The following is a 12906-nucleotide window of genomic DNA, read 5'->3' on the forward strand; positions in this document are numbered from 1 at the left end:
CATTCAGAGCCCTCTCTACTTGCTCTGTGGCAGGACTGCTCACCTCTGTTTCCTGTACACTTTTCGCCTAAGCTATCATTTCTCATCCCCCACACTGTTCTCGCCAACTGGTGGCTTGAAGCCTGCATGCACATCTCATGTCACAGCACTGCTGGTGGGTGGAACTGGCAAGAGCAGCAGCATTGTTTTCTTTCCTACTGCCGTCCAAGGCTGGAAGTGGTCCCAAGCCACTCACTGATGAGCGCACTTTGCTTCTGCAATAAGTTGCCTGGATTCTTTTCTTCAAAAAGAGTCATTAGTTCTGTTATTTCTGAAAACTGCAGGGAAAAGCTAACCGAGTTTTTAGTGGAGCATCTCACATTCTCCTAGAGAAGACCTTGGCGGAAGTCGGAGTACAATGTGAAAGTGCTAAGCCCATTCTGGCATGTTTTAATGCAAATAATCAAAAAATTAAAATATGGGACAGGCTAAACTGGGCAGGGCGCTAGAGCAAAGTCATAAACTGATACACTTTCAGGGTTCTTCTCTAGCTCTAGATGAGTTCTTCAACACTATCTTCTAACTTACAAATATTTTCCTTATTAAGTCAGTTTGACAGTTTATTCCTTTTTTTACATCTTTAAAAGCTTCAGTAAGTATATATGTTTTTGCAAGATTTCTAGTTAGTCATTTTTCCTACCTCTTGTTTTATTTCTGCCTCTTAACTGTCTTAAAAGAAGCAGAATTTTTAAAGTTTAATACTTGTTTGGTATTTGATTTCATTTTAAAAACACTTTATTGTGGCAAGAACACTTAACATGAGATCTACCCTCTTAACAAGTTTTTAAGTGTACAATGTAGTATTGTTGACTCTAGGTGTAATTTGAACAGAAAATCTGTAGGGTTGCTGTACTGTAGGGTGCTCCAGTCCTATGTCCTCAGTAATCAGTCTTCTTGAACACACTGAAATCTTTTTCTTAGTTTGTGTTCCCCGAGGGGCAGACTTTGAGATAAAGATTTGAATGAAGTATTTTTTTTTTTTAGCTTTTTGGAAAATTTAGGGAACACAGAAAGGGAAACGTGGGTGTTAATATACTCATAGAAATGTAGTGCAATAGGGAAGAACAAATCTGATTCCATCTTAGATCTGTTCCTTTAGCTCTAACCCTGTGCTCTGTTTCCTCTGCTGAGTCGTGCTGGTTCTGCACCTTTTGTAAAAGAAGGTTGCGTATAGCCTGAAATATACAGGAAAGCCTATTCTCAAGTCTCTGATCTCTAAGGGTATATAATACTTTTCCATTGATATAAAGATAAAAAGTCGCAGAACAGAGAATAACATCTTGCTGGAGCTTTACAGGAACATCATGACCTGACCTATGTGGAGAGCTGCAAGAACAAAGAATTCTGAAACCAAGAAGTTTGTAACAATCAACCACACCCCCTTCCCATTTTTAGTATAAAAGGAACCCGAATTCTGCCTTGAGTCAGGTGGTTCTCCAGGACATTAGTCTGCCATCTTCTCGGTCTACTGGCTTTCAGAATAAAGTTGTTATTCCTTGCCCCAACACCTCGTCTCCTGCTTTATTGGCCTGTTGTGCAGTGAGCAGAACAGATTTGTACTTGGTAACAGTAGTAAACAAAGGGTATATTATTAAGCCAGTTATTACAGTGGAAGCTTAATCCTAAGGAGAATGGTATAAAACTCGTGACTCACAATTATTACACCCAGAAGCATAAAAGCTTGGATATATCTGGGCCAGTTTCCATCAATCATTAGTTGAGGTTGCTCCTCAGGTTTGTTGGTGTCCCCACTCCCACCCAACCCTTCCAGCCTTCCATGTGTGTGGGCAGAGTGGTCTTCCATATTTGTGGAAAAAAACCTACCAGCCCAGAGGTACAAATTGCAATATTGTGATTTATAAGAAATATATATTTGGTCATTTAGATGAAAATACATTTCTCACATATATATACTTGGCCTTCATCCTTGCTTCCTGGCTCATAGCTCCCTATACCTTTTGAATTTCCTCTGATGAGGGTGATAAAGGTGTTTTTTGTTATATGAATGAGGTAACTTTTAGAAGCACCTAAGGATGGGTCTATTTGCCCCAAGGTCCAACCATGTGATCAGAGGGTTGGAACTTTCAGTCCCACATGTCCTGACTTCTGGGGAAGGGGAAAGGGTTGGAGGTTGAATCAATAGCAAATGGCCAGTGATTTAATCAACCATGCCCATGTAATGAAGCCTCCATAAGTGAAGCCTCAACGAAGATGGGGTTTAGAGAGCTTCCAGGTTGGTGAACTTGTGAGATGGTGGGCGATTGGTGCCCTGGAGAGGGCATGGAAGCTCTATACGCCTTTCCACATACCTTGCTCTACACATCTCTTTCATCTCGATGTTCTTCTGTATCCTTTATCATAACCTTTTTATAATAAACCAGTAAACATAAGTAAACTGTTTTCCTGAGTTCTGTGAGCCATTCTAGCACATTAATTGAACCCAAAGGGATCACGGGAACATCTGATTTATAGAGGATTGTTCAGAAGCACAGGAGGCAACCTGGGCTTGTGATTGGCATCTGAAGTCAAGGTGGACGAGTCTTGTGGAATTGATTCCTTAACTTGTGAGATATGATGCTAGTGTCAGTATTGAGTTGAATTGTAGGATACCCAGCTAGTGTTGAAGAGAATTGCTTGGTATGGGGAAAAAAACCCACACATTGGTGACAGAACTATTCTGTGTGAGTGTGGTTGTAGTGTAAAAATAAGGGAGACACATAGGAGGAAAACACAGTAGGGAACATGAGTTCCCTACACAGGTGGATTTTTCCCTATACAGGTGAAAATCTGAGTTTTCTTCAAATATACAGACAATGGCAGGTGGAATTGTTCAGTGCACACAGATATGGTAGCATCCGAGAGATATGGACAAACCACTGACGGTAACTCTAAGGCTTCTTGCTGCAGACACCTGCAACTTCGCCCTTGAAGGATCTCTTGGAATCCAGGGGGTTAATGCTCTGGGAAAATAACTATCAATCAACAATGGAGGGGAGCCAATGGGAAAATAACCCAACTCTTTGTCCTTCAAGTGGGACGTCAGAAATTCCAGTATACTTGGGTTCCAGTTGTCCACAGTTGAAACTTGTTCATCAGGTGACTGTATTTTCTTCCTTCTATTTCATGTTTCATCTCCTCACTGAGGGTGAGATTCCAGAGTTGGATTAACTCACCTGCAGGACAACAAAGACTCTGCTGCAGGTATTAAATAAGATGGGAATAGTTCCTGGCATACTGTAGCATCAAAATATTTAGACTTTTAATTTTTGGTAGGTTTGGATGCTATATGGGTAATGTTTGAGTAATATATGGATAAGGATAATTGTAAGGGTGTGGCATTGAATGCCTGTAGTTATTGATCATAGAAAGCTCGAAGAAATGACAAGGTCAGGCAGATTGATGATCAATTCAGGATACAATTTCTAAGTCAGAAAGTCTTCAGAGCAGTTTAAAGAGATCCTCATCTCTTGCAATTTTTAGTACACCTAGTGAAAATCAGGTGTACTGAAAATAAGGCCCAAGATTTCAATGTAATAGTAGCAAATTTTAAAAGGACTGGATTCACAACCCTAGTAAGTTTCCTAAGATAAAGTCAGGACCTTCACAAGGAAAAAATGGATTCTGAGACTTTGGGATGGAGATTTGGGTAGATGCAAATGAGACCATTGACTCCAAGATAACCCTGAGCCTCTGAACTTTGCTAGAAAAGAGCTAAGTTCTTTTGCCTAGAGACTGTGCACCTGAGATGGATGTTTCATCTTGTTTCCCTCGAAAGCTGCCCCTACATCTCACTGATTTTAGTCAATAACTAGAGTCAAGTATCAGTTTGGCCCAAGCAAGGGAGGACCGTCCCTGCTGTGCAAAAGGAGGGATTACCCACCAAAGTACTGGCAGTATCTGTCAGCAGGAATGAGGAGGACGTGTGTGGGGATGGATTTAAACTGTCTTGTACCGTAAAATACAAAATATAAGATTAATTAGAAAAAGTTTATTGATCCTATAGAGGGTGTGTTTTCTATTGCTGCATAGCAAATTACCACACATGTCATGGCTTTTAAAAACATACATTTATTATCTCACAGTTTCTGTGGGTCAGGAATCCAGGGTGCAGCTTAGGTAGGTCTTCTGCTTCAGGATCTTTCATGGGCTGCAGTCAAAGTATCAGGCAGAGCTAAGTTCTCATCTGAAGGCTCAATTATGGAAGGGTCTTTTTTCAAGCATGTGGAGTTAATGGCAGGATTCAATTCCTTGTGTGTTGTTGGACAGAGGACCTTAGTTCTTTGCAGGCTGTTGGCCAAAGCCTATCCTCAGTTCTTTGCTCTGTGGGCCTCACCATAATGGCAGCTTGCTTCATCACATGAGCAAGGGAGAGAGTCTGCTAGCAACGTTGAAATCATTATCTTATGTGACCTATATAGATGAATGCCATCTCATCACCTTTGCTATGTTCCACCAGTTAGAGGCAAGTCATAGTTCCTGCCCACTCTCAAGGGAAGAGGATTACATAAAGGCATAAATAGCAGGAGGCATGGATGACTGGGGACCTTGGAAGCTACCTACCACAGAGGCCCTCTCCTGAGACCCAGGACTTAAGATTCCTGGCAAAGGATACTTGTAACCAGTTTGATATTATGCTGGGATGGCTCCTTGAAGTTTGGAAGTGTGATGACTTAAATAAAATTATGTGGGTATGTTCAGACTGCCTGGCCAGAGAATTTGGGAGGGATTCAAAAGACTCAGGGAGGTGAGCGTGTGAGAATGGGTATGTTGTTTAAGCCCAGAGAATCAATCAGGAGACTTTGATGTTTGAGGAAGCCCAGAAGATACACCCTTCAGGAAAACAGTAAAAAAAAAAAAAAAAAAAAAAAAAAAAAAAAAAAGTGCTCGGGAGGTGGGACACTGGAATTGTTGAGTTCAGCGCTGAATGTCCTTCCTTGGTCAGGACTGAGTAGAAAATTCTGCTATGGACTTGGATTCCCTTGTATCCAGGGATTTATAGGATTCTGGCCCAGCAGAAGCCTGGTATTGGCACTTCACTATTGGAGGCAAGTCAGTCGTAATTAAAGTAACTGGCAGCAAGGTCACATTGTAACCTGGGGACTTCGGCGCACATGGTTAATAGACCATGGTGTTCTGAGGAGAAAAAAATGGAATAGGTGGGAGGGCGATGTGCAGTTGTTTAACTTACATATCCAAAACATTCTGGATTGAATAAGCGGAAGCCTGATGTTGGCAAATGTAATGGAAAAATCACAATCTTTCATCTAGTTTCCAGACTGGGGTTAGTTCTCCCAAGCAGAGCCTCCTGCTTGAAAAGAGACTGGGTCTCCTTGAGGAAGGACCTTCCCCTACAACACCACAGCGTGTGTTTGTAGTGTATATTCCCTCAGTTTTTCTCCAGAGGGACGTATGGCCATTTACCAGGATAACTGTATCTGGGGACTGAGGAATATTGGATGCAGGTTCTGAGCTGAGACTTCTCCAAAACACCATCATGGTTTCCATAATAGAGTGGGGTCTGTGGAAGCCAGATGATAAATGGGGTCCTGCCCTAAGTCCATCTCACAGTGAACATGTTTGTTTTTTTAATCTTGTGTCATTTCTCTGGCCCCTAAATGCAAAATTGGATAAATACAATAAGCAGGTCCAGAACCTTCACACTGGTTCCCTGACCTGTGGAGAAAGCACTGTTACGACTGGAAAGGCCAAGTCAGATCCTGTGAAACTGTATCCCCCAGCTAAGATTAGTCGCAGTTCATTCTAGTGGAATGGGAGAGACAGGGGTCCCCTTAGAGAATTAAAGGATGCTGGGCAATGGGCTGAGTTATAGCTCTCCAACTTCAGAAGTCTGGTTTATGCGAAATCAAACGGATGAAAATAGGCCATTGTGGGCTACTGTAAACTTTAAAAACAGAGCTCCGGTGACAGCTGCAATGTCAGATGTGGTATCACTGCAGGACAGATAAGCATCATCTCTGGCACTTGGGTTGTGGCTATTGAAATGACTAATGCTAATTGTTTTTTCCTGTCAGAAAAAAAGACCAAGAGCAGTTTATCTTTACCTGGATGGACAGCCATACACATTCACGCTTTTACTCTGGAATTCTATTAGCGTCCTACTGTCTGCTATAATGCGGGTACCTTGGTCATCCTGACATTTCCTAGGACAGAATGCTGGTCCATATATTGATGATATTGTGTTAATTGGTCCTGGTGAGCAGGGAGTGGCAAGCATTCTAGGTGTTCTAGTAAGATATGTGACCAATACAGATATTTAGGAGACTGCCACATCAGTGAAGTTTTTAGGGGTTTAGTGGTCTGGGGCATGTTGGCGTGTCTTTTCCAAGGTAAAGGTAAAGATAAAGTCATTGTACCTTGAACAACTTACCACTGGACAAGTGGCACAGTGCTTGGAAGACCTTGGATTTTGGAGGCAGCATTTACTAGACTTGGAAATGACATATTACATTTTTGGATAACTCAAAAAGATGCCAGTTTTGAGTGGTATCCAGAGCAAAACCAGACTTCTGTAACAGGTTCAAACTTTGGCATGAGCTGTCTTGCTATGACTCAGTTGTGCCCCCTCCAGATTAATATACTGATGCCCTACATCCCTCCCCTCAAGTGACTGTATTGGAGAGAAGGCCTCTAAGGAGGCGATTCAGGTTAAATAAGGTCATTAAGGACTCTGAGTGTGGTCTGGTGAGCGTCGGGGAAGAGGATTCTGGAGCAAGGCTACACCATCTGCAGCAGAAGACAATTTTTTTTGAACAGGTACACATGAGCGTTATGGAAACCCAGTACCTGACCATGAAACACCGAGAAGCTAGGGGACCAGAGTTTCCCATTATGACTTAGGCATTGGCAGACCCACAAATTATATATTTGGGTGGGTGTAGCAGCAATCCATCATACAATGAAAATAGCACAGCTGGGGTTGGACCCAGCTTGGTCCAGGTGGCTTACAATATAGAAAAAGGTGGTTTGTACCCCTGTCAACTACTTCAGATACACTTTAGATTGGACCTGCAGCCTCACGAGTAGGGGAGTTCCTATGTCTAGATTTTGGAGGGAAAAAATAACACGCAGGTGTGGCTCACAGATTAGATAGCCCAACTTGTTTTTGCGAGCTAAAGGTAGCCTGTTGTCCAGCTAAAACTTCACTCAGGAGTTCTTTAGAAAAACACAGCTGAGGGAACATACTGTCAGTGGGTGGAGCCACAAGCAGTATACCTGGTCACTCATTTTGTGTGAAAGGAAAAGTGATGAGGTAAACATAGACATGGACTCTTGAGCAGTGGCAAATCTCTTGGCTGGTTGGTCAGGGACAAGCGTGGAATATTTGACTCAGGAGGTCTGGAGAAGAGCCATTTGAAAGAACCAATGGATGTGAACACAGAATGGATGTGAACACAGAATGTCTGTGCCCATAAGAGTGTTTGACACAGAGGAAGTGTTGAGCAGTTAGGGGACAGGATGACTGGTTCTCTGGATGTCAGCCAGCTCCTGTCCTCGGCTCCTCAGTGCCTGTGTGATGGCTAATGAGGTGGTGATTGATACTCTGATGCTCCTCTTACCTGAAGTGATTTAGATATTGCAGCTGCCAGCCTTTCAACAACAGGGACTCATACTGAGACCTCAGCAGGGTACCGTCTCTCAAGGAGAACATTTGATAGAATAATGATTGCACTGAACCCTTTTGATTCTTGACGGGGGCAATATCTTTCTTTATTGAGGTTGATACCTATTCTAGGGGTGGATCTCTCTCTCCTGCCTGTAGTGTCTTGGTCAGCATCACCACCTGAGAGCTCACAGAGTGTCTGACTTCTATCTCCTTAGATCAATGGAGTCTTTTTTTTTTTTTTTTAATGAAAGTGTTGCCATAATGGGCACATGATCAAGGAGCTTATTGGCTTTCCATTAATTGCATCATCAGGAAACTTCTGGCCATATAGCATGCAGGAAAAAACCTCATAAATGAGCAGCGAAGGAGATAAGTTGGGGATCATACTCTTGAGGGTTATGGTGATGCCCTTCAAGATGTGGCACCTATTTTGAAACAATGGCTATTCAGCGGCGCTTTGTCCTTGACAGCTACAGTAGACTGGCCTAGGAGCCCAGGGGTCGCAGTGGCCTCTCTTATCATCACTTCTAGTTGTGGGAGTGCTGGGTCGTAAGGCGCATACAGAAGTAACTCGATTGAGACATGTCAGACGGTTCTCCAGGTGGTTGCACCTATTTATACCCTCCCTGCTAGCAGTGCTGGATGGCCCCGTGACCCCTCCCTCCCCACTAACAGTTGTTATTGCCCAGCTGTCTGAGTTTTGTCTCACTGTGAGGAAACACAAGAGCATGGGCACAGGAAAGGAACGTCGTGGTTAGGAGCCCAGCAAGTCTGAGATGCTGTGGGTCTTTTCCTTGCTCCCCATCAGAGAGGAGCAGGATGTACTAATTTTAGGACTTCAGATTAGTTGAGCGTTTGGGTGGGAGGTAATTGGACTAAAACAGGAGGTGAACTTGGAATCTTTGTTCAATTCTGCCCTCAATTTTAGCCCTGGGGACAATTCTCTCTTTGGACCTTTTCCTTCCTGGGTTAAATGGTGGGAGAATTCCTGTCTTCTCTCTCTCCTCATTTGCTAGGGAGTGAATGCTCACATATCATATCTAAGAAAGTTTGTTGAAAGACTGGTGCTTTAGGACCTGGGGTGTCTGAGCAGATTCAGCACTACATTTTGGGGGAAGAACACAGATAGGACATTGAGAAGCCACTAGGGAGTTTATTTTACAGTCTACACAGATGCCCACAAACTCAGAGACAGCAGACTTTCCAGATCAGGGTGTTACGTTGACATTGTCCACAACAAAGACTTTGTCACCAGTGACGGGGTACAGTGCCACATCAGGAGGGCATATGTTCTCCTCGGACACAACTTGAGCCAACCCTATTATGGTCGCATTTTCTGGAGAGGAGAAGCGAAGCTGTGTCAGGCAGTTGGATTCCACTCCACCGCCCTTCTGGCCCTCTCCCCCAGGCTCCATTCCCGCACCGTCTTATCCCGCCTCTTCCTGTGTCTGACCCTTGGCTCCATTTCCCAGCCTCGTGTACAAGGCACAGCTGTCACCCCCCGGTCCCCCCCCCCGATGCTGAACCCCTTGCCCAGACTTCCTCTACATCTTGCGTTTCATTCTTACTCCAGTGCCTTATTCCTTTTGCTTCCTGCCATGTCTTGGTTTCCCCTTTTCGGTTTGACCTCTCCTAACATTCCCCCTTATCTGCCATTAATGCTCCAGTAGGAGGTATGTTTGCTTACCAAACGTTTGTATGTCCCAGAAGAAGTTTCTTGTACTACACAGACAGCTGGTGTAAGCAAAATTACCAAAGGAAACACAACGTTTGGGGTGGCCTGGATGGCGGTTTTAATCTGACGAGAAGGTGGGGAAGGATTAAAGAGAATAGATCTGGTTAAGGCAGGCTCAGAGTAAGAATTAAGCAAAATAAACATGTTTCAGGTCACCACAGGAAGGGGGTACCAGGGGTTTCGCCTTAACCATCACCCCTTAACACATTTAGCGCCGTGCTCGACTTTAGCCAGCTTTTTTGTGATTCTCTTCATCTGTCGTGTTCAAATTTAACCTGCATTGTTAAAAAGATGTTTTTTTGGGAGTGGTGAATGACAAAGTCTAGAAGTTTGGTTTGAAGGTGTCTCTGGAGTGGGAGTTAACACATCTGTGAGCATCTGATTAGCATTTCACTCATCAACTGTCCTGTGAAATGGATTCTTAAGTTTTCTATTTTTAGCAGCAGAAGAGTCAAGGGGTCACTATTGTTGGACTGTCTTTAGTTCTGGACTGAAGTTCCAAAATTGGAGTACATAGGAAATGATTTAAATAACTTCTCTGTGAACCAAGAGGGTTATCTTGGTCTACTCTGATGTGGTGGGACAGAAAAAAAAAAAAAAAAAAGCCAGCAAACAAACAAAACAGGGTTTAATGTCCCAAGTATCCTCCTTTCCAGCTTTGTGACATGGTATTTATCCCTCTGAGCTCTTTTACCTCTCTAAGATCGAAGTATTGATACTTACCTGTCTAATCTGTGTGAGTTCTTGAGTTTTTGTGCTTTGTGGATAATAAAGATCTTCATAAATGTGAAGTGCCACGTTTATTGTACAAATAAACACACGTGGAATCTGAAAGCACTTGTCCAACTACTACTTAGTGCCCGTTTTCCTCAGCGAACAGACTTATAAAATGTTTAATTAGGTAGAAGATGTAAGTAATGACTGAGATTCTCAGAGAGGAGAAGAAATCTGCTGAAGCCAGACCTGAGAAGAGAAAGTATCAGGACCTTCCTGAAACAGCATCAAAGAAGATCTCTGGAAAGGGGACTTCTCAAAAGCATTTCTAGCATCTAATATATTTGAATAAACATCAGATACTATCTGTATTTTTCTTAGGGTGTTTGGTAACTTTGCAGCTTTCCCTTCTGTTTGCATCTGTTCTCTAAAAACCCTAAGGAGGTCTCGAAGGAACTGGGGATTGAAATAAAAGATAGTGAAGTAGGTGGTATTGAGGTTCTGAAGGCTGCATGAACACAGCAGGGAAAGGTAATGGAAGCAGCGACTGAGAAAGCCCAATTCTTGTCTGATGGTAAATTTCCCAAATGAGAGGGAGATGAGGATTACCACATTCTTGCAGCTTCTCTGACATCTGCCATGGCCTATGGAGTGGGGTCTCCCTGGCTCAACCTCATCACTGCATGAGCTGGTGGCAGGAGGGCGGATGGCTCAATTCCAGCAAAGCTCTCCGATCACTGTCACTCAGTCTTACCCATCTTTGTTTTTATCCCCATTCTCACCACTTTTGTCTCTTCTCCCCTCCCCTGATGAAGTGAAGAGTCCTGACGTGATTAAAACCTCTGCTCACTTATCCCCTCCATATCACCACTTCTCCATCTTTAAAATGGAAATAACAATACACACGTTCCTCACAGAGCTGCTCTGAGCTTCAAGGCTAATGTATGCAGAAGCATTTATAGGTGACTTATTTGTAAGCTGTTGTTTCACATCACATCAGTAATGACTGCTGAAGTTACTTATTACGCTACTTCTCTTCTCTTTCCCCATTTGCCATAACCCCCAATTCTTCACTTACCACCACGCATGGAGTCTCGTGATTTGTAACTGAGAATGTTACCAGATAGTTCGTCGGGACTCCATTTGGAATAATTGTCAGGTTCGCTGAGATTATGTTTGGTCTAGATATGGCAAAAGAGGGAGACACTCAAAGTCAGATAACAGTCCAGGACTGAGGTAACCTGGGAGGGAAGACGGAGTCAGGAGAGGCAGAGAGAGTCGTGGGATGCAAGGAGTGGGGAAGACACGGAAGCATCAGTGTCATCACTTGGAAGAACCCCCTTTGCATGACACACACCTGAGGGCTCTGTGTGTCCTATCCGGATAAGAAGAGGCAAGTGGAGGCTAGAGTGAAGGAGGTCATATATTTTGTCAGCTAAATGAGGGCAGAGAACCGGGCTGGAAGATCTGCTTTTCCTTCATCACAGATTCCTGGCTAAATCTCCCCGGTTCTGTTTTGGGCAGGAAGTGATTTGATTGCATGGTCTGCGTTAGCCTGGGATGCTCTCCCTTCCATCCCATTTTTCTTGTGGAATCATTTCAGAATCCAGGGAAGCTCTTTTTTGGACACTAGTAGAGCTGGTGGAAGGATACGTAGCCCTAAGAATTTGAGAAACTGCTTCATGAATTAAGGTTTAGTATGATGATCAAATTAGCTCAGCTCTGTTCATCAACTCACTGCTCCTCGGGCCTGAACTGAAGGGAAGCTAGTACTAGTTAGTTAACCTAAAGGGGTTGACTCCCAGTTTACCCCGAACATAGCCCTTACCCTCTTTGCCTCTCTTCTCCTTAGAGAAATCCTCGGGCTTCGCAGGTACCCCTTCACCAAAATCCGTATGGCTCCATTCCCATCTGCTAGATACTCCTTTCTCCATATTCTTTCTGCTCTGTGTCCATGTCTCCCAGAGAACGCCTGACTTCCTTCTGGAACTCATGGTCCTCCTTCAATGCCTCTCCACTCACAAGGATAATGGTAGAACTGGAGACCATCTTTATCACGTCATGGACTTGCTTACAGGAACAGGTCCAGGGAAAGGCAGGGTCCAGGAGCATTTTTTCTACCTTTGCTTGATTAGAGAAACATGCTCAGATCTTGGAGACTCTGAGCTCCAAGGTATGAGGCAGATCTTAAGAAGGTGAGCACTGTTTCTAATAAAGTCACAGGGATGATCTGAGTTGGTGGATGAGCACAACCTTGTATGCTGGTAGGGTCAGGGCCATGGCCCCCCTCGTGTAGCTCGGGCATCTTATCTAAAGCTTGTCCCATAGCTATTGACCAAGATCACATTCCTGCTTCTGCTTCTCTTTTAGGGGAAAAGGATGAGAATTATAAACTCAGGGTAGAAAACTGAGTTATAACACAAAAGAGCTGTACGTCATGGATTCAGTAGCCTCCACAATAGGTTCTGAATAGGGAAGAGTGAGACCAAGAGACACAAACAGTGAGGACTCCCGGGATGGATCCTTTTAGGGCAGGAAAATAGTCTCTAGGTTCAGAACGTGGGTTTCTGGGTTGGGTAAAGTGTCCTGCCTGGAAGATCTTCTGTAGGGAAGGAAAAGAGACGACTTACGGCAGTTCTTGAGCTGCACGAGTCCCCAGTCTCAGGCAGAGAATCAGGAGCAGGGCAGCGGGGCTGGTCTTGAGCAGAAGCTGAAGAGCACGCATGTTGGAGGAATTTGATACTCACACACAAGAGGACTATGTGCTCACAGGGACCAGGATAACTCTTTATAA

The 12906-nt window shown here is 43.8% G+C and overlaps 1 protein-coding gene across 1 annotated transcript; it reads right to left on the reverse strand.

Moving 5' to 3' along the window:
- Positions 1–8796: 8796 nt before the first annotated feature.
- LOC105104501 (prolactin-inducible protein homolog) lies at positions 8797–12906 on the reverse strand. The gene is made up of 4 exons (XM_010998219.3): positions 12743–12906; positions 11191–11293; positions 9351–9461; positions 8797–8999 (listed from the first exon to the last, which is right to left on the reverse strand). Exons 1-4 carry the CDS (start codon positions 12835–12837, stop codon positions 8985–8987), a joined length of 324 nt encoding a protein of 107 aa, XP_010996521.1. The 5' UTR covers positions 12838–12906; the 3' UTR covers positions 8797–8984.

This window comes from Camelus dromedarius, chromosome 7, assembly GCF_036321535.1.
Source record: "Camelus dromedarius isolate mCamDro1 chromosome 7, mCamDro1.pat, whole genome shotgun sequence".
Lineage (NCBI taxonomy): Eukaryota > Metazoa > Chordata > Mammalia > Artiodactyla > Camelidae > Camelus > Camelus dromedarius.

Coding starts and splice junctions, on each gene's coding strand:
- LOC105104501 (XM_010998219.3), bottom strand. CDS start 12,837: ATGCGTGCTCTTCAGCTTCTGCTCAAGACCAGCCCCGCTGCCCTGCTC. Junction 11,294..12,742: donor CGTGCAGCTCAAGAACTGCC/GTAAGTCGTCTC, acceptor TGCCATATCTAG/ACCAAACATAATCTCAGCGA. Junction 9,462..11,190: donor ACGAGACTCCATGCGTGGTG/GTAAGTGAAGAA, acceptor CCTTCTCGTCAG/ATTAAAACCGCCATCCAGGC.